This window comes from Chiloscyllium plagiosum, unplaced genomic scaffold (assembly GCF_037043375.1).
Source record: "Chiloscyllium plagiosum isolate Xiang-an unplaced genomic scaffold, Cpla_swu_hap1 HiC_scaffold_35, whole genome shotgun sequence".
NCBI lineage: Eukaryota > Metazoa > Chordata > Chondrichthyes > Orectolobiformes > Hemiscylliidae > Chiloscyllium > Chiloscyllium plagiosum.
In genome coordinates, this window is record NW_028270173.1 from 49,601,952 (window position 1) to 49,626,822 (window position 24,871).

At 44.7% G+C, this 24,871-nt stretch overlaps 1 protein-coding gene across 5 annotated transcripts; it reads right to left on the reverse strand.

Annotated features, from left to right (window-relative positions):
- Positions 1-926: 926 nt before the first annotated feature.
- Positions 927-23,723, reverse strand: LOC148140823 (class I histocompatibility antigen, F10 alpha chain-like). Of its 5 annotated transcripts, XM_087979596.1 has the most exons (7): positions 23,555-23,723; positions 22,109-22,369; positions 12,824-13,099; positions 12,429-12,707; positions 3,041-3,148; positions 2,618-2,650; positions 927-1,499 (listed from the first exon to the last, which is right to left on the reverse strand). In XM_087979596.1, exons 1-7 carry the CDS (start codon positions 23,604-23,606, stop codon positions 1,495-1,497), a joined length of 1,014 nt encoding a protein of 337 aa, XP_087835722.1. In that variant the 5' UTR covers positions 23,607-23,723; the 3' UTR covers positions 927-1,494. The 5 variants fall into 5 exon arrangements, 4 of the variants coding, with proteins under 4 accessions (XP_087835722.1, XP_087835724.1, XP_087835725.1 ...); XM_087979598.1 differs by lacking the exon at positions 2,618-2,650; XM_087979599.1 differs by lacking the exons at positions 22,109-22,369; positions 23,555-23,723 and adding an exon at positions 16,171-16,569.
- Between the last annotated feature and the right edge of the window lie 1,148 nt (positions 23,724-24,871).

Below are 24,871 nucleotides of genomic sequence, written 5' to 3' on the forward strand. Positions count from 1 at the left end.
AGCTGAGGAGTGGACAGGGGACCTGGAGGTGGCACCAAGACCCGGTTCACAGAGGGGAGCGAGACAGAGCCTCAGCTGCTGTCACTGACTCCCCCCTCCCCCCCTCCCCCTCCAGGCAGTGTGTCCAAAGGCAGCATCTGTCAGAAGGAAACATTGACAATGAAGGTTCCTCTCCATCTGTCCCAGCCCAGAAGCTTGTGTGCTAAGCCCCGGGTGAAACATTCAGCTGGTGAGCCTGCCCTTTCCTCCCTCCAATAGCTGCTGGGTCACCAGTCAGTGAAGTATTCCTGACTCCCAGCAGCTGCCTGGCCCTCTCTTCACACTCATTCAGATCCTTCCAAAAGGACACTCGTGACCCCCGGGGAATGAACACTCCCAGACATTATCAACCATCCAACTCTGAAACACACATATTAAATAAACATCACTTTGTACATCCTGAACAAAAACAGAGATTGCTGGAAAAGCTCAGCAGGTCTGGCTGCATCTGTGAAGAGAAATCAAAGAAATCAGAACAGTTCTGAGGAAGGGTCACCAGACCCAAAATGGTAACTGATTTCTCTGCACAGATGCTGTCAGACCTGCTGAGCTTTTCCAGCCATTTCCATTGTTGTTTCTGATTTACATCATGGAGGAAGGGCTCATGCCCGAAACATCGATTCTCCTGCTCCTTGGATGCTGCCTGACCTGCTGCGCTTTTCCAGCAACACATTTTCAGCTCTGATTTACAGCATGTACAGTTCTGTCGGTTTTTACTGTGTACATCCTGCTTGGTTTGGGGAAGGCTTCCTGGGGAGTTGCATGGTCATAACCCCTTCCCAGTTCACACTGAACTGAAGCTCAAACACTGCTGATTCCAATATCCACAATCTGCAGAGTGAATGAATTAACCCTTTCCTGTGAAATCATTAATGAATTCAGACAAATCAATGATCAACAATAATTTATTGATTGGCAACTGCAATGATCAGTATCTGCAGTTCATTGTTGATGATAAATAATGACAGATGTTTGCTGCCATAAATACATGATTGTGAACAAATAAAATAAAAGAAGTTTACATAAAAGTTCACATTTGATCACGCTGTTTACGTAAAGTGCAAAATAGATCAGTTCAGCATAAAATAGATGAGAATAAAAATGGAAGAGTAGAAGTTAAATAGTGAGAGAGATATCAATATAACAATAAGACAGTTACAAAATTCAGAGAGACTTTAACATAAAAGTTAAAATTTCGTTGCATAAAGTGCAGAAATGATTCACGTCCGACAATACAAAAACTCGCTCAGAGGGAGTTCAGGACATTGCTACATTTCAGGTCAATCACTGACCCACTGAAGACAGTGAAGATGAGAAAGTGTGAGGGAGGAACCATCCATGAAGATCCCTCTGACGGTGACACTGCTCACATTTCTGAGACGGGATGGAAACACGACTTGAGAAGGTCTCACTTGCAGAATCAGGATCCAAACGTGCGGATCTGGGATCCACTGCTCAATCTGTGGAAACACATTTTCAGGAAAAGTCAATCTCAATCCTGAATCAACTGGGTGTGAGCAATGAGCTGTAATTCTGTGTGTCTGCTGTGATATGGAAGGATGGACGGTGATGTCCATGTTCACACTGGAACAGGAGGATCCCATTATTCCTAAATGAAGCTCCGGGAATGACCTGTAGTGGAGCTCAGGAAACCCACAAGGTCAGAAATGGACAGACACAAGGCAATCTCTTCAGGATGGGGAGAGGAGTGAAATTAGTCTGACAGGGTTTAACAGTGTCTGGGAGGGTGGGTCAGGAGGGGAGTGAACTTGGACTGGCAGGTTGTAATGGTATCTGGGAGAGTGAGACAGGGCCAGGATGGGAGTGAAATGACTCTGACAGGGTTTAACAGTGACTGGGAGGGTAGGACAGGGTCAGGATGGGAGTGAAATGAGTCTGACAGGGTTTAACAGTGACTGGGAGGGTAGGACAGGGTCAGGATGGGAGTGAAATGAGTCTGACAGGGTTTAACAGTGACTGGGAGGGTAGGACAGGGTCAGGATGGGAGTGAAATGAGTCTGACAGGGTTTAACAGTGACTGGGAGGGTAGGACAGGGTCAGGATGGGAGTGAAATGAGTCTGACAGGGTTTAACAGTGACTGGGAGGGTGGGACAGGGTCAGGAGGAGAGTGAAGAATTTCCAAATAAGTCTACAGACAGAAATTGACATATCATTGACGAAATTATGAAGAAGCTGGAATAGATACGTTCAAAGCTGAGAAAATAAAAAAGAATGTTTGAAATGGAATGAAATATAAAGTTACATACTCTGAAATATTCTCTTTCACTCATTGGACCCAGGATTCAATCACCCTCAGCACTGCCTAACCACATTCACATAGCACAGTGCAGAAGGAATTAAGGGTGAAGGAGTGGAGGGAGAGAGAGTAGGGAATGAGAAAATAGAGGGTGAGGATTGGAAGGAGAGGTTGTGGGGGTATGGAGTTGGGGAAGAGAGGGATGAGAGGGTCATGAAGGATAAGAGAGTCATGAAGAACTCCCATTCAGGAGAATGTAACACTACACCTTCCAATCCCTCTCCCATCATTCCCAACACTCTGTCCCCTCAGTCACTTACTGGGAGCTGTTGTGTAGGTCCCACTCGGTGAACCTGCAGAAACAAAATAAATGTCCATTAGGATGGGGAATAATCCATTCTCAGAGAATGAGAACACAACAAGTGTGAGGAAATGGAGATTGTGTCAGAAATCCTCATTCCCACACTCCCTCCATCCTTACACCTTATGGGGATTCTGGAGATCTCTCCCATCCCATTGATATTCAGTCAGTGAGGATTTAAGTGTGTGTGAAGTGTCTGGTCGGGTCCAATCACACAAAGGACGATCAAACAGGGAACAAGATGTGTTTATACGTGTGTATCTGTGTGTGGGGGGGTTTATTCAGTTCCATTCCCCACAGTGCCCTGTACTCCCAGTACTGGAGACTCCCCCACACTCACCCAGTCCCCTCAGTTCTACATTCCCCACTCTCTGAATCTTACCTCTCCAGGGCCTTTTCCAGATGATTATTCCAAATATTGTAGCCATTGCAGCGATTAATCCAATCAAAAGTAGAAGATGGGAACGTACCACACTGTTTTCTGGGATTTCTGAAACACATTGGAATAATATCAGGATTATCTCTGTTCCTGGATCCATCCTTGGTCTGTGTTGGTTGGGGACAGTTTAGTTTAACCCACCCATTGGGAATTGATGGACTTGGTTCAATAAATTTTGCACTCCAGATCTCATTGATGGGATCGATGTCATAACTACACAGAGGATGGTATCCTTCACCAAGTCACCTTTTATTTGTATATGAACAGTCCTTGACTTTAGGATTGACTCTTTCAGAGTCAGGTAGCAGAGTGTCATCATCTCTGACACTTCCCTTTTTATTTGTCAGCCAGAGCTCCTTGATTGGGGCTGGATCAATCAGGGAACTCATATTCTCTGAGGTCCTGCTGGCTAGCCTTGTTACATCACAACTTCCCTCCCCCTCTGAGTCCGAGAACATAGGCCAGCCATTTTCCTTGGAGAGCATCCTGGGGCGTTTTAACACTGGGACAGCTTCTTCCGTGTTTAGCAGATAATAATGCCAGCATCGAATGCATAGGAGCTCGCCTCTTGTGCCAGGAGTGCCTTGGCAGGATTTTATTTTCTTCTTCCAGTGGCAAAGGCATTGAGTTGGCTCCTTCCATCATGTCCATCTCAGATTCTAAACTCTCAACAATGCTTGACAGAGATAGGGAACCCATGGGCTCTGGCAGCCTTTCTGACTGCTCAAAGGGGCAGTGTACGTTTTGCTCCTGCATTGTTTACAAATTTACAATTTTCAAATGGACCTTGCGCTGGTTCAGGACCATCGCACCTGCCTGACCTTTCCACATCACTGGTCCTGATCTCACATGGAGCATGCCTCTTTCCCATATAGGGCCATTTCCATCATTCTTACACCAAAACTCCTCCCCTTACTGTGATGATACTGCGACTTTGAGAGGTTATTTTGTCCTGTTTCTTTTTAAAGAGAGGTTGTAAGGCAGAGGTGTCGAGTTGTCTGGTTGGAAAGCCAGTGAAGTGACTGGCTTATGTGGCCTTGGGTTTTTTAAAGCAGGAACAATAGAAGCAGCCTAGATGGGTGTGGCCAGCTCTCGGACCTAGATTTCTAGTTTGTAGTTTTTTAGCTTTGTGATTCAGCATCAGTTACTGTTGGAGTCTCAACAGGCTTGGAATGACAGTAAATGTCCCCTTGCTGCTCCTCTCTCTGAGCTTTCTCTTGAAGATTTTCCTTCTGGCTTGCTGCAGTTACCTGTGAGACAAATCTATTTTCTGAACTTTGCCAAGGGGTGTGTTTATGGGATGTTACTACATTGAATCATTAATTAGTAATCGGTACTGTATCTATTGATTTGTTAATTTTTCTGAGATTTGTGGTATTCTAAATTCCACTTTCTTTAGTTATATTTTAGCTCTAGTGATCGATAAAGTGTGTTTTGCCTAAAGCTGTGTAGTGTGACCAATCGAATTGCATCTGGAACACAGCACTTTACATTTGCCTTTAAAATAAGATAAAGTTAGGCTCCAGGCTGCCTTCTTAAAATATATTGCAGGAGTCTGGTCTGATCCTTAATTCCCTGCATCAAACAGTTTCTCTTGTTTGATGGAGACTTGTGTCCAGCATTGGTGTTCCTGAGGCCATTACACCCGACTCCCACAGGTCTGGGAAGATCAGATTCAACCTGGTGGAGAGTCTTCTACCCATTAGCAACTCTGCCGGTCCCAACTCTGCTGTTGCATGTGGGGTAATCCCATAATCAAATAAGAACCATGATACCTTGGTAGCTATCAAGAGGGTAGTCTGTTTTTCAAGCCAGCCTTTAAAGTTTGGACTGCTTTTTCTGCCAGGCCATTCAATGTTGGGTGGTATGAAGCTGTCCTTACCTGAAGAATCTCATCCCATTTTAAAAACATTACAAAATTTCTGGTTTGTAAATTGTGGTCTGTTACTTGTGCTACCTGGGAGGCTTTATCGTGCTACTGCAGAGGCTTTAAACTAGTAAGGGGATGGCTCAAATCAAAGTAACAGTGAGTAAAGAGAAAGGGCTGAGGCTGGTACAGCAGGTAAGGGGAACAGCTCAAATAGTCAAAACAGGCAAGAGCTTGGCAGTGACCAAGGTCAGAATGATAAACTGCATTTACTTCAATGTAAGAGGTCTGTCAGGTAAGGCAGATGAACTTAGGGCATGGTTGGGAACATGGGACTAGGCTATCACCGCTATTACAGAGACATAGCTCAGAGATGGACTGGACTGGTATCTCAATGTTCCAAGGTATAGATGCTGCAGGAAGGATAGAAAGGGGGGGAGGGCAAGAGAGGAGGACAAGATTTTGGTTCAGGATAGCATTACAGCTGTACTTAGGGAGGCATATATTGGGAGATTGACCAGTGAAGTTATATGGGTGGAACTGAGAAATAAGGAGGAGATGATCAGCTGGTTGAGATTGAATTATAGCCCCCAGTAGGCAGCAGGAAATTGAAAACCAAATGTGTAAGGAGATCTCATATCTGTAAGAATATTCGGATGGTAACAGTAGACTTTAATTTCCAAACATAGACTAGGGCTGTCATTGTGTGAAAGACTTGGATTGGAAGAAAGTTGTTAAGTATGTCCAAGAAAACATTCTTCTTCAATATGTGGATGTACCAACTGGAGAAGGAGTAATACTTGAACTTCTGTTGGGAAAAATTGTAGGGCAAGTGAATGAGGTGTCCGGGGGGGAGCATTGTGGTGCAAGTGATCATAATTCTATTAGTTTTAAAGTAGTGATGGAAAAGGATAGAACTGATCAAAAAGTTAAAGTTCTAAATTGGAGTAAGGCTAATTTGGACAGTATCAGACAGGAACTTGCAAAAGGTGATTGGAGGGAGGCTATTTGCAGGTAAAGGGATGAATGGGAAGTGGGAGGCCTTTAAAGATAATGAGGGTCCAGAGACAGTATGTTCCTGTTAGTGTGAAGTGTTACAAAGTCAAAAGCCTGTCTGTTCACTTTAAAATAGAAAGTGTTTTCTGAAGTTTGAAGTAAACGTGAAGTGCAGGCTCAGCTGCCTGGATGGAAAGACTGGGAGATGAGCTGTTCCAAAATAGATACATGCAGCAACTGGCTGTTAAATAGTTACCTGCAGCTCCCCTTGCACCCAGCCCCCGACCTGAAGAAGGGTTACACCTGAAATGTTGGTTTCTCCACCTCCTGATGCTGCCTGGCCTGCTGTGTTCTTCCAGCCTCCTGCCTGTCTACCCTGAGGTTTGCTTGCTGTTTTGACAACAACTCGAATTTAACTGATCAGTTTAAATTGTGCCGAGGATACTAAAAACCCAATTGAGTTTGAGTTTATTGTTTTGACACCTGGAAACCAGTCAAATTATAAGAATTTAGTGTGTCATGGAAGCTATAAAACATGGGAGTTTTGAAAATTTATCAGAAAGCAACTGCCATCAATCCGCGGAGCAACTGCCCATCTGACATCCTGCTCTCAAAGAAATTAGAAACAGTCTCTATCAAAGGTACCTTTGCATGTGAAACATCCTCGCAGTAACAAAGAAAGAAGACAACCCCAGGGAGATCAGCAGAGGGAAGACTGAAGACACCGAAGAAGATAGAGAGTAAGTGGTCTTGAGATTAAGTTAATGTAATGTTTAATAAGTGTGTTATTGGAATAGCTTTTTTTTGTAGAGTTGGGGTCAGATCGGAAGAAATTAAGAGAAGCGGGGGGGCGGGGAGGAGGGATATGGACATGTGAATTTTTTTGGTTTAATGTTCACTATTAGAGTTAGGAAAATAAATTGTTATTCTTTTTACGTAACAGAGGGGTTTGACCACGGCATGATAATAGAAGGACAAGGCTGGTAGATGTAGGGAATGCTGGAAGACTTGAGAAATTGAGGTTCTGGTCAAGAAAAAGAAAGAGGCATAGACAGGTATAGACAGCAGGGATTGAGTAAATCCCAAGAAATGTATAAGGGCAGTTGGAGTATCCTTAAGAGGGAAATCAGGAGGACAAAAAGGGGACATGAGACAGCTTTAGCAAATGCAGTTAAGGAGAATCCAAAGAGACTCTAAAAGTACGTTTTGGCAAAAGAGTAAATAGTTAGAGAATAGTGCACCTTAAAGATTAATGTGGCTGTCTATGTGTGGAATCATAAGAGATGAGTCAGATACTAATCACATATTTTGTGTCAGTGCGTATCGTGGAGAAGGGCATGGAAGCAAGGGAACTTGGGAAAATAAATAGTGATGTCTTGAAAACAGTGCACATTACAGAAGAGGAGGTACTGAAGATTAAAATGTATAATGGTAGATAAATCCCCAGGACCTGATCAGGCGTTACCCAGAATTCTGTGGGAAGCTAGGGAAGAGATTGCTGCATACCTAGCTCAGTTGTTTGAATCATCAATAGCCAAGGGAGAGGTGCCAGAAGACGGGAAGGTAGCTAATGTGGTGCCACTATTTAAGAAAGGCTGTTATGAAAAGCTAGGGAACTATAAACCAATAAGCCATACGTTAATGGTGGGTACATAGTTGGAGGAGATTCTGAGGAATAGGACTTACATGCATTTGGAAAGCAAGGACTGATTAGGGATAGTCAACATGGCTTTGTGCATGGGAAATTGTGTCTCTGTAACTTGACTGAGTTTTTGAAGAGGTAACAAAGAAGATTGGTGAAGGTAGAGGGGTAGATGTTGTCCATGTGGACTTCAGCAAAGTGTTTGACCAAGTTTTGCATGTAGACTGGTTAGTCAGGTTAGATCACTTGGGACCCAGAGGAAGCTAGCTAACTGAATATAAAACTTGGCTTCAAGGTGGGAAACAAAGGTTGGTCCAAGAGGGTTGCTTTTTGGACCGGAAGCCTGTGACCAGTGGTGTGCCACAAGGATCAGTGCTGGCTCCATTGTTTTTCATCATTTATATAAATCAGTTGCAGATATGGGCGGGAAAATGGTAGATGGAGTTTAATCCAGGTAATTGTGAGGTGCTGTGCTTTGGGACATCACACGTTAAGGAAAAGGATACAGTTAATGGCAGGACTCTGAACAGCATTGATAGACAGAAGAATCTTGAGGTTCAAGTCTATAGCTCCCTGAAAGTGACCACCCAAGTAGAGAGGGTGGTAAAGAAGGCGTATGGCATCTTGCCTTCATTGGTCAGGGTCGAAGAATGTGGCACTGGAAAAGCACAGCCAGTCAGGCAGCATCTGAGGTGCAGGAGAATAAACGTTTCGAGCGTAAGCTCTTCATCAGGAATGAGGCTTGTGGCCCAAGATAAATGGGAGGGGAGATTGGGTGAGGGGGAGGAAGCTGGGAATGCAATAGGTAGATGAAGGTGGGGGCAAAGATGATAGAGGAGGGTGGAGCAGATAGGTGGGAAGGAAGATGGATAGGTGGGACAGTTCAAGAGGGCGGTGCTGAGTTGGAAGGTTGCTTCTGGGATTAAGGTGTGGGGAGGGAAAATGAGGAAACTGGTGAAATCCACAAAGATCCTCTGTGGTTGAAGATGAGGCGTTCTTCCTCCAGGCATCGGGTGGTTAGGGTTTTGTGGTGGAGGAGGCCCAGAGACTTGCATGACCTTGGTAGAGTGAGAGGGGGAGTTAAAGTGTTCCGCCACAGGGTGGTGGGGTTGTTTGTTTAGTGTGTGTGTGTGTGTCAGAGATGTTCTCTGAAATGCTGTAAAGATGCACTACAGCTGACCACTTTAACTTGCTTGCAAACATAAGCCCGAGATTTCAATGAAGTAATGAAACAACTGTCAGTGTCTAAGGATTGGCACTCTGTGATCCCAAGGAAGATCTAGTGTTGACATGCGATGTCTCCCCGCGCATTTCATTTTAGAGATCCCTGGTGGAGTTCAGCTAGAGTTTGGCAGCGGCCTTTACTCAGGATAATCACACTTTCTCTAACAAGTTCTAACAATATTCCATCCTCTGCCGTGAGCTGGTATCTCTGGGTCCAAAAATTTTTCAATTCAAAGGATATCAACTGCCTTTTGGTTTCCCTCATAAATACAAGTTATTTCCGTTTTGAAGGGATTGGATCTTTCTGTATCCAAAGCCTGATAGTCAGCTCTGATTAGGAGCTTGTCCAGAAAGTTTAATACCATTATAGACTTTTCCATTGGGGGTGCTACCCAGTGGTGTATTTGCTAATGGTAGGCAGTTCAATGCATCCACATTCGCTACTCAGCCTCCCAGGTGGTGTTCTGGCTTGCGATTGGCCCAAAATTACAGGGTGGCTCTGCCTTGTCCTCTTTAAGCACACCAAGTAGTCCATGATTATCACAAATTTTAATTCATAAAGGTATTGGTGGAATGTCCTGACTCCAAATATGACCATCAATCCTTCCTTCTGTATCTAGGTGTATTTACGTGCTGCTTTGGCCAAAGTCCTGGATGTATATGCTCTTGGATGTTCCTCTCCACTGAGTCACCATGAGCTAATACAACTCCAATGCTGTGCGGGAAGACATCACATGTCAATACTAGATCTTTCTTGGGATCATACAGTGCCAATCCTTCGAGAATGACAGTTGTATCGTTCCTTCATTGAAAGCTCGGTCTTATGTTTGCAACCATTTCCCAGGCTGATCCTTTCTGTCACGAGTTGATGTTACGTTGCCAGGACGGAGGCCAGGTTATGTACAAACTTTCCAAAATAATTTACCAGCTCAAGGTATGACATAAGTTCCTGGACAGACGTAGGAACCAGAGCACCTTTGATCTCCCTCACTTTATCTTCCAACAGGTGTAACCCAGAGTTTTCGAATCTGTATCCCAGTAGATCATTTGGGATACACATTTTTCCCTTCTTAGGCAAATGCCTGCCTTGGAAAACCACCTTCGGACTATATCCAGTTCTCTGACTGCTCCTTATTAGTTTTTCCTGTTATTGGCTAATTTACCATCTAAGTAAATGGCGACCTGGGGTATACCATGCAAGATGTTCTCTGTTGTCCACTGAAAGATCAAACAGGCTGACAATACCTCAAATGGCAGTCTTGTATCTTGGTACAATCCCTGATGGATATTAATTGGAGCATATGTCTGGGAACCTGGTCTAATCACAATTGCAAGTAAGTGTGGCTCATGTCCAGCTTTGTGAAGGAGAACTCCCATCCTGCACCAACGTTGTGCACAAATCCTGAGGGGCTGGTTATCTATTCTGCTGTCAAAAGCAGTTTACACTTTGTTTAAAATCCCCACAAAGGCAAACCGACCCACTGGGCTTCAGAGCCATTCCAATCACTGCTGCCTATTCCACAAACTGGACTGGTTTGATAATTCCTTCACTTTCCAGCCTTTTAATTTCTGCCTTGACTTTTGCCTGTAAGGCCAATGGCACTGGGCAGGCCTTACAGCATCATGGGATTGATTCCTGGTCAACATGCCAGGTGGCCTGGCTCCTCTGATAACCCCGAGATCTTCCTGGATGACCTACAGGTAATTAAATTGAATTTCACTCAAGCAGCCATTTTCTAATTGAAACATATTGAGCCATTCAGGGTGAATCTCTCACAACTGATTTCGCCCCATTCAGCTTGGATTTGAAGCTTTTAGCACAATCACTGGTCACTGAACCAGCTGCCTTCCGTGAAAGAGCGGAACTGAAGTTGTACCCCTATTCTCTGAAGCTTCCTCAGTTTAGGTTCTCAGTCTGGCCAAGATCTTGTGCAAAGTTAAGGGTTGGAATTCAGAGTGAATCTTGTTAAAGATTGGTTCTGTGATCACTGATCCAGCTGCACTCGGATCGCCCTCCATCAGAACAGAATGACCAGTTAACCAGACATTTAAATTGGTTGGTTCTGATTTTGATGTTAAGAAGCAATTTAACTGTTCCAAACCAGATATGGACGGATTTTTCAGGTTACCCTCCAGGATACTGGCCTATAAGTTATCTCACTCACTTTAAGCCCAGTCGGGCTCTTTTGCTGTCTCAATTCCATGTACCAACAGAAACCACAATGACTTGATGGCCACGATCTTGAAGAAAATTCTAACCATTTGCCAGGGCTTGGTTTGGGGTTTTGCTGTGAGCCAACCTCAAGTCCCTCTGATTGATATGTCTTGAGTGAGGCTATACAATTGCCTGCACTTAGGCGGTGTTCCCCAAGTTAAGTTGGATTGTCGAGGGATCCACTTCCATTGGAATGCCCTGCAACTCATGAGCTCCACTTGCTGCATTTTCCAAAGATAAAGCCTGCTTGAAGTCCTGTTGGGACTCAGCCAGTCGGTGTTTTTGCATAGTTACATAATTAATTGCAACATAGTGACATCATTAATAACATCATAGTTACATCAGTAATTCCACATATAATTCTCTATGCATCTCATTAAAGGTTCAGCCAAATTCATGTGCTTCTGTCAGTCTTCTTAACCAAGTCAGGAATCGCAATGTGGATTCCCCTGGTTCTTGAATTGCCAAATAAAAACAATTGTGTCCCAGAATTAGAGGAAACTTTTGCTCATAATAATCCTGAATTATCTCCATTAATTCTTGAAAGGGTTTAGTATCTCGTGCCTCAGGAAAAGCTAGGATCCTAATAACAGAATAAGCTGCAGCTCCACAGGCTGTCAGGAGAATTACTTGTTGCTTTTCGTCTGCCACAATATCGTTTGCCCAGACAATGTGCCGCATTATTTTCACAAACTGGGCCCAGTCCTTGATCGCAGGATTGATGAGTCAAGTTTCCCAAACAAATGCTTCCCTGACTGAAAGGTGCCTGTTGTGAGCAAGTTTCTTCACGATCATGCTTTACCCCCATTGCCCCTGAAATAACCCTACAGAAGCTAGCATTCACTCACCAAGCCACTCATTATTTACACATCACCCGTCCTTGACGTTAGTAGTACCTCATTCAGATTCAGCTGCCAGACCCTCAATACCTCTGACACTCACCCTTTTTTTAATGTCAGTCAGGACTCCCTGATTGGATCAGGTTAACGGCCCAATCAGAGGCCTCCTATTGACACGGTGCAGCTGGCTGACCTTGGTACAATCACGACAGGAATAATCTGGTGCTGGAACCTGGGACAAGGGAGAACCACCTTCAAATTAGACTGAAACCATTTAGGAGGGAAATCAAGAAGCACTACCTCAGAAATTCACTCATGGAAATCTGGAGTTTTCAAACCAAAATGCTGTGAGCACTGAGGATCAATTGAATATTTCCAACCTGAGGTCAGGAGGGTTTTGTTGGGGAAGTGCAGCAAAAGACATGGAGCAGGAATGGGTAAAGGGAATGAGGGACAGATCAGAGATATCTCAATGAGTGGTGGAAAAGACAGGATGCACGCACATACAGACACACACACACAGACACACACACACACCAGTCCCTTACCCCACTGATAGAGCTGGGCCTCTGTCAGGCTGCTGTGGTCAATGTGACAGGAGTATTGATCCTCATCCCCAGCATTGATCTCAATCTCTTTCTGGATCTGATGGGTCCCATTGTGGTTTGGTCGTATCCCCGAGGATTGGGTCTCAGACATGACCTCTCCATTCCTTAGCCAGGTCACCTCGATGTCTACAGGATAAAACCCAGTGACCAGGCAGGAGAGAGTGAGCGGCTTGTCCTGACGATTGGGCTCCCTCCTGGAGATGAACACTTCAGGCTGAACTGTGATGGGAAAGGGTAAAAACACAAACAACAGACAGACACTGAATGGAATGGGAGAACGGTTTCATAGATCAGTGAGGTTAGATCAGAAAATGGAACAGAACTGAAATATATACCTTTCCTTGTGAAATATTCCTTTCCAGCCTCCAAATATCTCTTTAAATGTTCAACATCTTCTTCTTCCAGGTGTCTTTTCCAGTAGTTGTTCCAGGAATCATCAGAATCCCATTTCTCTTTAGTTATCACTGCAATGGGATTGGATGCGATCCATCTCATTCTGTCTGGGTCTAAACTGATAAAGTCCTTTCCATCAAATCCAAATCTCATCGATGTCTTAATGCTGCCGTCATCACTGATCTCAACAGTAGCTATTCGTTGAAAAATGTGAAATCCTGTCGGTGATCAGTCATAGATAATTAATAATTAATAACCAGAGGAACAATCTCATTTAAGGGGAATGGGGATCCTATATTAGGGCCAAGGGGAGGGGGTTACACATGGGGCTAATCCCCAAGGCCTGTGCTGTCAGAAGGTTCCAGAGTCAGGCAACGCTGCCCCTTTCTCCAACTGCTGTCTCACACCCCAACCTGGTGCAAATAAACAATATGCTCTCTGATCCAGGTCAGAATTCCAGTGCTCACATTCCCACTGTCCTGGAACGACAGCCCCGTTCCATGTGGTCATTTATTTTGATCACAGGCTGCATTCTGGGGGATGTAGTCCATGTCTGTCTGTGACCACTCTGTCAGCCTCCCACAGGCTCTGGCCCACGATCGGACTCTGTGTGTTATTTACAAGGACCCTCTCCCTACGTGGGGCTGTGCAATCTCTTCCCCTGAGCCTGGCGGAATGGAGATGAGGATCAATCTCTTTAAGTTACTCACTACCTGTGTCCACTGCTTTCTGTCATTTTAACAGATGATTTGGATGTGCAGATAGGAGGAATGGTTAATAATGGTTCGTTTGCAGATGACACCAAAACAGGAAATGTAGTGGGCAGTGAGGAAGGTTATCTCAGAGTACAATGGGACCTTGATCAGATGGGCTGAGGAGTGGCAGATGGAGATTAATTTAGATAAAAGTGAGGTGTTGCATTTTGGGTAAATCATAGCAGCATTTACACAGTTAATGGTAGGGTGCTGGGGAGTGTTGCCAAACAAACAGACCTTGGGGTATAGAGTCATAGTTCCTGAAGGTGGAGTTACAGATTGACAGGATAGTGAAGAAGGTGTTTGGTCTCCTTGCCTTTATGGGTCAGTGGATTGAGTACAGGAGTTGGGATATCATGTTGCAGCTGTCCATTGATTCAGCCACTTTTCGAGAGCTATGCTAAATTTTGGACTTCCTGTGATAGGAGAGAGTTCAGAAGAGATTTACAAAGTTTGGAGTAGAGTGAGAAATTGAATAGGCTGGGGCTATTTTCCCTTAAGTGTTGGAGGCTTAGGGTCATCTTTAGAAGTTTATAAAATCATGAGGGGCATGGATAAGGTGAATAGCCAAGTTCTTTTTCCCAGGGTAGGTGAATCCGAAACTAAAGAGCATAGGTTTAAGGGGAGAGGGAAAAGATGTAAAAGGGACATAAGTGGTGACTTTTTCATGCAGAGGGTGGTGTAATTTTGGAATGAGATGTCAGGGGGGGTGATAGAGGCTGGTACAATATCAACATTTAATCGACATCGAGATGTGTTTATGCAAAAAAAGCATTTACAAGGATATGGGCTAAAAGCTGGCATAGGACTTAGATCAGTTTAGGATTTCTGGTCTGCGTGAACGAGTTGGACTAAAGGGTCTGGTTCTGAGCTGTACAACTCTATGTATCGACCTTCTGTACAATTTCCTCTAATTATTGCAGTGTTTTTAGTTTTGTTCTCGTTGTTTAATCCATTCCTCACAAATTAAACAGAATGAGTTGGCCTCTTTTGAGGCAGTTTCCCAGAATTCCCTGTTCCAAGTCCCAGCTGCCCAAAGGGGTCACAATATATCTGCACCATGTGATTCAAAAATATCTCCAGATCATGAATGGATCGTGACAGTCAAATGTTCTCTTTAATGTCTCTCCGGTCCTCAATTCATTCATTATCTGACTGTTTGCTGATTGGCTAAGAACTAAACATGATTAATGTTAATGATCCTTCCATCAATTTCTTCATTTTGTTATATATTTCTTCATTCCTAGCAATTCATTTTTTTTCTGTTTTCATGACAACAAGTAATATATTCCAGTGCTACACTTGATATGCTGCTTTCAAACACATTTCCAGTTAATTCTAGTAACATGGAAGTTCAGAGGGAGAGTGGGCAAGTCAGCCCTTTGAGTCCACTCCACCATTTAACATGATCATTGCTGATCTTATCCTGGTCTCACTTGCTGTACTAAGATCTGGGCAACGGGGGAAAAAATACACCCAATGCCACCCTCACCCTGATGGCCATCTTTGTGTGTGGCTGCATCAAGCTGTGCGTGGATCCCCGGTACGCAAACACCAAGTGTCACTACGTACTGAGGTTCTACCTGTCCCCGGTGTTGCGAAGGATGGGCCTGGCCTCGCTGCCGCGGAACGCTCCGAGTAGTTGGACTGTTACGTATCACCTGTCCTTCGTGGAGAAATTTATCAAGAAAAACACCTTTGACCACAAGTCCATTAGGAAGTGGTCAGCACGTAGTGTCCTTGAGACCCTTCGGGAAAAGGAGAGGGCGGATCCTATCGAGCGGTTCCCTGAGCAGACTGTCAAAGCCATTTGGCAGAATGCCTCACCGCCAGAACTTTCCAACAAACACCAAGACATGGCTTGGCTGGTGGTGAGAAGGGCTCTGCCTGTGAGATCCTTTATGCACGCCCGGACTCTCAGCCGCACCGCACGCTGCCCTCGAAGCGGTTGCGGGGGGGACGAGACTGTCACACACCTCCTTCTGGAATGTTCCTACGCAGAAGAAGTCTGGAGAGGAATGCAGTGGTGTTTGTCGAGGTTCGCCCCGAGCAGCGCCTTGACGCGGGACTCCATGCTCTTCGGCCTGTTCCCCGGGACGCACACCGAGACGAACATCAACTGTGCCTGGAGGATCATCAACTCGGTGAAGGACGCTCTCTGGGTGGTCCGAAACCTGTTAATCTTCCAGCTGAAGACCCCGACTGAGTGTTGCAGACTGGCACATTCCAAGGTCCAGGACTACGTGCTGAGGGACGCGCTGAAGCTTGGGGCAGCTGCCGCCAAGGCACGGTGGGGAAAGACCACCGTGTAACATCTGCCTGCCTAAAGAAGAACAGGGGGCCCGTGCAGTCATTTGGGCCCTGCTGACACCTCAGCTAAAAATGTAATCGTACAGACCAGTAAATAGGAATGATTACTCTGTTTTCGGTATGCAAACAAATGGAATGTTTACATATGTATGGCATGTCCAACTGTACAGACCATCAAAGTATTTTATGAATAAAATATATTTTTGAAATAAAAAAGGTCTCACCGCCACCTTCCTGCCTGCTCCCATCCCCCGTTATCCTGCTTTCCATCAGAAACGTAGCCATTTCTGTCCTGAATTTGTTGATTGGTTCTGCCCCGCTCTGGGTCAGTGAGTTCCACAGATTCACAACCCCCTGAAAGAGGTAGGTAATTCTCATCTCAGTTTAAAACCAACCTCCTCTCTCTGTACATCTGTCATCTGTTGTTCAAGACTGTCCCACAAGGGGAATGTCTGCTAGACATCGACCTTATCAATCCCCTTGAGCATTTTATATTTCTCAATCAGATCCTCCTTCATTCCTCTGATCTCCAGTGAGTCCAGGCCCAAGCTATACAATTGCTTCTCGTACAATAACCCTTTCATCCCTGGAACAGCCTGGTGAACCTCGTCTGAACTGCCTGCAATGCCACCACATCCTCCCTTAGGTAAGGAGACCACAACTGGACATCATTCTCCAGATGTGGTCTCACCAATGCCTTATATAATTGTAACAACACCTCTTTGCAAAAAAATGCCAGTATTCCATTTGCCTTTCTTATGAGATGCTGCACCTGTATATCCACTTTCTGAAATTCATGCCCAAAAACACCCAGATCCTTCTGCACTGACACACTGTGAATCTACTTCCCAGTGAAATAATAATTTGCCTACTTACTTTCTGGCCAATATGGACAAACCACACTTATCCACATTCACTTCCACCTGTCACAGTCGCAGGAAAATCAACGTTTTGGGCAAAAGCCCTTCATCAGGAATGCCAAAGTGTTGATTCTCCTGCTCCTCGGATGCTACCTGACCTGCTGTGCTTTTCCAGCACCACACTCTCGACTCTAATCTCCAGCATCTGCAGTCCTCACTTTCGCCTGGTCCACCTATCAGAGTCTGGCCCATTCTCCTCACTAATATCCATCTGGAAACTTATTATCTCCTTATCATAGCCTGGTATCCCACTAATATTAGTATCATCCACAAGTTTAACTACGATACACTCTGTCCCTGCTTGCAGATCATTTATACAGATTGTAATTAATTGAAGTCTGAGAACTGAACCATGCAGCACGAGATTAGTTACAGTTCACCACCCAGAGAAGGATCCATTTTTCCTGATCCTCTGTTTTCTGTCAGTTAGTCAATCCTTTATCCAAACCAATACTCTACCTTTAACCCCTGAGGATCTGACCATCAGGATCAGTCTTTTATGTGGCATCTTGTCAAATGCCTTCTGGAAGTCTAGATATACCACATCCACTGGACACTTGTGAATTAAGCTTCATTTATCTAAATGTTCAGTTATCTCCTTCCTTCTGATTGGCTTCAGCAGGTTCCCCATGACAAAGGTCAAATTTACTGGTCTACAGTTTCCCACTTTATGCCTATCTCCTATTTGAATAAGAGTATCACATTAGCATTTTTTCCAATTCACTGGTACCTTTCCAGAATCCAGGGAATTTTGGAATATCTCAACTAATGCATCCGCTATCTCTGTTGACAAATCCTTTTATACCTCTGGGTGCAGGCCATCAGGTCCCGGGGAATTATCTGCCTTTCATCCCAGCAGTTTATGTAATACCTTCTCCCCAGTTACAGCAATTGCACCAAGTTCCTTGGGTAGTAACTGCAGTTTTTGGGAAGACAGTGCTACCTTACACTGTGAAAACAGAGACATTTCTGCTATCCCGGAATACCCCATTATTACCTCACCGTTTCTGTCCTGGAAAGGACCAACATTTACTTTCACTATTCTCTTCCTTTTTAGAAAGTTTATAAAGGCTTTTGGTATCAGTGCTTATGTTGTGCAAGTTTCATACTCAGAATTATTTTGTTCTTTTGACCTGACTGGATCCACACAGTATGACACACACACACTCACTCACTCTCTTTCTTGTCCCCCACCTCATCCTGTGGAATAACCTGTGGACACACTGGACCCGGAGAGGAGGGAAACCCAGGCTGGAAGGAAATTCCCTTTCAGCCCCTCATCTGTATGAATTCCATCAAGACCAGCTCATCGTCTGCACCACCAGAGGAGAATGGAAGCTCTCGGTGGGAGTTCAACCCAACTCCCAAAGCCAGTCCAAACCCATCCCTTTCACGATGACCCAGACTGTGACCTCCTCTGTCTCTTTCTCGCTCTGCTTCTTAAAAACAAAAAACAGATTTTCCTAATTAGCTTTCCACTTTGCAATTTATGTTTTGGTATTTTTGTTATATGTTGTTTAAAAAGTTACTAGTTTATTGCTTTGACAGTTTGGATTGCTGAGCAAGTTGCTCGTGTTTTCTTCGTACATCAATATGGTGTGAAATTAATATTTAATGTTGTGCCAAGTGTGAACTCAAGCAGCTGCCTCTGGGTTTCTGGTGTGGGAAGGAGAGCTCACAAGGAGGGGTTTGGGAAGGATTGATGGCAAAAAATGCTATTTTGTTCCAGTAGAAATGAGACTTGTTCACAATCCACAGCATGTCTGGCAGTGTCAGTTCAGACAGAAACAAGGGCCAGTGACCCTGCTTCAGAATGTGCAGATCTTGAACCTGAAGCATTGACTCTCTTTGCTGTAGTTGTGGTATGTTCCCTGAGCTGGGAAGTTGATGTGCAGACGTTTGTCCCCTGACTCGGTGACATCTTCAGTGTTTCGGAGCCTCCTGTGAAGTGCTGCAGTACTGTGTCCTCTGGAATTTATTTGGTTCCATTCCTGCTGCTTCAGGTTGTTCGTTGTAGGTCTAGGTCACTGTGCTTGGTGATCGAATTTGTGGATGGGTGCCATGACATAGAAATTCTCTGGTTGTCCTCTGTTTGGTTTTAGACTCTGATCGTTCTGTTGACTCAGTTGAATTTGTGGTCTTTGTCGTTGCTGTGTGTGGCTATCAGGGACAGCTGGTCATGGGGTTGAGTGATTAGTTGGTGTTCATGGATGTGGATTGCTAGTTGTCTGCCTGTTTGTCCTATATAGTGTTTCATACAGTCTTCGTATGGAATCCTGTAAATTACGTAAGTCTAGCACATGATGGGCGTGGGGTCGTTTGTCCTGGTGAGTGATGTCCGAGCGTGCCTGTCAGTTTATGGACAGTCATGGATCCCAGTGGGTGGAGAAATCTGGCTGTCAGTCTGAGACGTTTTTATATAAGGGTAGAACGGTTTGTGTGTTGGGTTGTGGCATGTCTTGGTTGTATTGTTTGCCTGTTAGGCATCTGCAGATGAAGTTGCGAGAGTATCCCTTCTTGGTGAAGACTCTGTAGAGGTGTTCTTCTTCTTCCTTTCGTAGGCCGGGAGAGCTGCAGTGTGTTGTAGCCCTTTTGAACAGGGTCCTCATGCAACTTCTCTTGTGTGTGTTTGGGTGGTTGCTGTTGTAGTTCAGGACGTGGTCCATGTGTGTGGCTTTTCTGGACACTGTTGTGGTACATTCACCGCTCTGTGGTCTTTCTACCGTCACATCCAGGAATGGGAGTTGGCTGTTGGTTTCTTCCCCTCTCGTAAATCTGATCCCTATGACCAGAGTCAATAATATAGTATGTGTTCTCTATATCTGTTCTCTTAATAACTACAAAAATGTCATCCATGTATCTGATTCAGAGTTTGGGTTGGATTTATGGGAGGGCTGTTTGTTCCAGTTTCTGCATCACTGCTTGTGCTCTGAGCCTGGAGATGAGTGAGCCCATAGGTGTCCCATTGATCTGTTCATGTATTTGGTTGTTGAATGGGAAGTGTGTCCTCAAGCACAGGTCTAGTAGTGTGACTCTGCAGTCCTTGTTGGGAGGTTCCCTGTCGTGTCGCCTGTTCTGTTTGTCCTGGAGGTTGGCTATTGTCTCTCTGGCGAGAGTTTTGTCAATTGAAGTGAACAGTATTGTTCCATCGAATGAGACCGTTGCTTCATCCTTACCTCTGTTTATGTTCTTGATGTTGTCTAGGAATCCCTGTGATGATTGTATGGAGTGTTTGGATCCACTGAGAAGATGGTTCAGTTTTTGTTGGAGTTCTTTTGCGACACACAGAAAGAGAACGGCACTCCAAAACCAAATGACTAACCAACAGCAGAGAAGACAACACGACAGTTATCTGGGTGAGATTCCATACGAAGACTGCATGAAACACTATATAGGACAAATAGGCAGACAACTAGCAATCTGTATCCATGAACACCAACTAACCACTCAACACCACAACCAGCTGTCCCTGGTAGAGATGACAAAGACCACCAATTCAACTTGTTGACACAACTAAGATGTTAAATGGTTAATTTGTTCTCCTCACATGTCAGAAATTAAATGCTAAATGACTCTGGGAGGTTGTTGGGGGTGTTGTTTGTCTGTCTTGCAGGCAAGGTGTGACAATCTCATCAGACTCTACAAATGCTCAACTATTGCAGATGGCAGTAGAAAAATAAGGAATAATCTAATCACACATTATTTCTCAAAACAATCACTTTAAATGTTTTTGGTGGCATATACAATGCCTGTTCCTGGGCATTTGACTATGGCAGAGTGACAGGGGGTTGTGTCTCACAAGCATGACTGACTGTGTATAAAGAGAGGACTGTTCCCTTATTCAGTGACCCTCACTTGACATGCTCTGCAAGCATCATGAACAGTGTTAAGTGATTCTCCAAAAAGCTTGTACTTGCTTAAATAAGTTGTGGCTGTTCACAGAAGTTGGCGTATTGCAGTTGCATCAATCGTGTAAGAATCTCAAGAAAGGAAACTCACACAACGATCGTAGGACAAACTAAACAGAGGACAGCCAGAGAATTTCTAGAAGCTTGGCACTCATCCACGGACTCGATTAAGAAACGCAGTGACCTAGACCCAATATACCGGCCACTCCAACGAACAACCAGAACCAGCAACCGGAAGCAGCAGGAATGGAACCAAATACATTCCAGAGGACACAGTACAGAAGCACTTCACAGGAGGCTCCGAAACACTGAAGATGTCACCTAGACAGGGGACAAAACATCTGCACATCAACTTCTCAGCTCGGTGAACATACCCATAACTATGGCAACCGGCACCCGAGCTACAAATCTTTACACAACCCTTGATCGACTCTCTTTCTCTCTTGGTGGATGCAGTCTGGCCAGCTTTGAATTTCCAGCATTTTCTGTTTAAATTTCAGATTTCCAGCATCTGCAATCCTTTCCTACCCTGTGATATGTTGCAGTGACATTTCTACTTTCGAGGTGCCTGTAAGGTGTTACTGCATAGGGCCAGGTTTGAAGAAACAGAGATACTCACATAACAGGAAGAACCAAGTTGTGTGTCATTGTCTGGTGTCAGGGCTCCCATGACTGAGCGGCACAAAATGGCTGATGGCTGCCCATGGTTAATTTATTTTTTAATTTCAAAAATCTATTTTATTCAAAGAAATCTTTGGGACATGTACAGGTGATGATGCTATTCAGACACATACAGTCTTTACATTCAGAGAAGAGATTTGAGTCATTGATATTTGATGAGGAGTTGGAGGGGGTGCATACTCTAAGCTTAAACTGTATAAGTTCAGACATTCTGAAGCTTTTTGTGTGCCTTTTTGCAATGCTGTAACTGAAGCTATCGATCACATTAAAGGTTACCTGAATCTGCTTCGTGATTCAGACTCTCACAGATAAAGTCTAACATCTGAGAAAGCAATGATTGGAAGGTGGGTCACACTGAAAGCTGAGATTTCAATGGGTTTTGCAAACAGAGGAATGGACTATAAAATCTAAGATGCTTTATTAAACCTATGTAAAACATTTTGACCACACTGTTTCCCTATTTTCCCTCAAAAGATATGAAGAGGTGGGGTGAATGCTGGTGGTGCACTAGGAGTGGAAAAGGCTCACAGAAATAGGGGAGGCCTATCATGTCTCTCCCAGTCCTGGGGCCAAATTGTCAGTGTTGGGGAATGAATGAAGTATTATGATGAAAGGGAAAAACCAACAGGGAAATTCAATCAGTCACATCTTACCAGATGTCTGGTTTGTCCTCTTCATTATTGCACTCATTGTTTCCCTTGCCATGTTTGCATGTCTGTTCACTATCTCTGTGACATAATCCCAGAAATTCACATTGAAGAATTCTGCCATGAACTGCTGCCTGGGGATGTTCTGATTGGTTTTACTGTCATAAGAAGCTATTATAACTCCATTGACTGTTGCAGTGCTTGTAACCTCAGGAAAGTCATTAATTCCAGAAACAATTGTATACATTCCACTGTATACATTAGTCTCTGTAAAACAAACAATGAAAGCAGGAAGTTACTCAACACCAACATAAACATCATATTAATGTACCTGGGCCACAAAACCAGAATCACCTCACAGACATCAGGGACATCACAATGTGAGAGAGTGTCCTCAAAATCACTTTCCACATGTTATATCTGTAAAGGTCAGGCTGAAAACAATTGCACACACTTCTAGCTGGTCAAAGTGAGGCCCATCCACACAGTGACAATCTCCAATAACCCACCAAATTATAACACTGTCAGAATCCTGTCTGATATAATCAACAGAATCAGATTCAACTGGGTCAGAATTAGCTGCTGCAGCCTCTCAGAACAGGGAGTAAACACAGAATCAGGGTCACTCAGATACTCGATGGAATCAGTGTGGACACAGGGAGAGGCTGGAACACAATCCAGTGATTGGATATTAAACAGAAAATCACTAACCTGGAACAGGAATCTGGCATAAATGGAAGAAAAATATTGAAGGAACTCTCCTGCCCATGGTCCATCTGGAGTGAGGAATTCAGGATAATCCGAGGGCAGGTTTATCCATAACCAGGAAAGATATGGGGTGAGTGAATCCGATTGAAATGAAGAGAAACAGGAATATTTTGGGAGGATGAAGTGTGAGACCGTGGGGGACAGTCACTGTGTGAACAGTCTCTCTGTCAAACAGGGGGATGGACAATCCAGAGCAGGATCCTCACTGTCCTTCACTGAGCTTTTTAATCAGCCCTTTATACACGGCCAGTAGGATGTTGGTGTCTGAGATAACCCGGCCTATTCAACCATGAGGGCATCACAGCTGAGCCTGGGCTGGGTTAAACATGGAGTATCCTTCTCCCCCCCGCAGTGTTACAAGACTTGAGACCAGGAATGATGAAGCTGTCTGGCTTCTCCCAATCGATGTGAAAATTAAAATTCTCCATTGGAACCATTTCCCATTTGCTCGGAGCTTCTCTGATCTCAGGGTGTCTACATCCTGCTGTCAGGAGACCTGGACACAAATCCCATCAGAGTCTCCCAGACTGTGCTGCCTTCAATGTGTAAAAGATCAGGCTGGCTGTATAACAGGCGGCTGATCAAACATCCCCCATTTCAAACTCTCCCCAAGAGATTCACATTCACCCCAGACACAGAGAGAGAGAGAGAGAGAGAGAATGGAAAGCTGAATTCTGTACTTACCGGGAGAGACCCGGGAAAAACACAGGGAGATGGAGAGAAGGATCAGCAACATTCTGGGAATCCACTCTCCCTATTCCCATCAGGGATTGGGAATAAAACATTCAGGGTGAGGGAATGGGATCAACTGCTGTTAGAGTCTATAAGAACAAACCACCTTCTCCCCCGCCACTCCATGTCAATGCTGAGCTGCAGATCATTTCCTGAACTTCAAGCTGCAGAAGCAGAGAGTCAATGATTGGTCCCAGTCTCAGTAAAATACCCAATAAAGAGATGAACAGATTCCTGTCACCAGTTCCCAGGATGGTCACACTCAGACAGGTTGAGTTACCCTCAGGGAAACAGCTCAGTCATCACCAGGCAGGCGTGTGCTCCCTCCCAGGTGGGGAACACTTCAGCGGGCAGGGACATTCAGCTTCAGATCTCCCGGTGACCATCCTCCAATGCAGACTTCAGGACAGGCAATAACACAAAGTGGCCGAGAAGAGGCTGATAGTGAAGTTACGGAACCGGGATAAGGGAAGGGAGATAGGCAGATACACATAGAGTGTTCAGTGTGCACCCATACACAGCTCACTCAGGACTGTAGAAAGATGTACACACACGGGTAATAGGTACAATGTCAGATACATGGAGAAGTTGGACTGCAGGGTCTGTTTCTGTGCTGTACATCTCTATGACTCTATGCCCCAGGGACTATCCCAATGTACCGTCACCTCCCCCAGTTGGAAGGACTGAGCCATCTGTTTACTGTGAGAGGGGGATCCCAGGGTCCTAGTGCTGTCCAGATGCTCATTGAGCTGGTGGGGGAGGCCTCTTCTCAGCCCCAGCCTTACTGACTCAGAGCCTGAACCTCAGCCTGGCTGTGCTGGAGCTTCCCCGTCACTGGGACCGGGTCATCACTTAGCACTTGTTCCATTTTTCTGCTTCTGCAGCTTCACATCAAACAATGGATCAAATTTCTCAACAAATAGGGTGCAGTCTCCAAAGATTGTTATATTACTGGTTTTTCCAGTTTATAAATAGAAGCTGTTTCCCCTCAGTGTTTAATTCCCAGTCCCTGATTGGAATAGGGACAATGTATTACCAGAATGCTGCTGATCCTTTCCTTTCCCTCCCTGTGTTTTTCCTGAGTCTCTCCTGATGAGTACAGAATTCAGCTTTCCATTCTGTCTCTGGGAACTTGGAGATGAAAGGCCATTCATGAATTATAGAATCCCTCCAGCAAATCCACCCAACATACACATCCCTGCACATGTTAGCCAAAAAATAAACCCTGGACACTGGGCAATTGAGCATGGCCAATCCACCCAAGGTGCA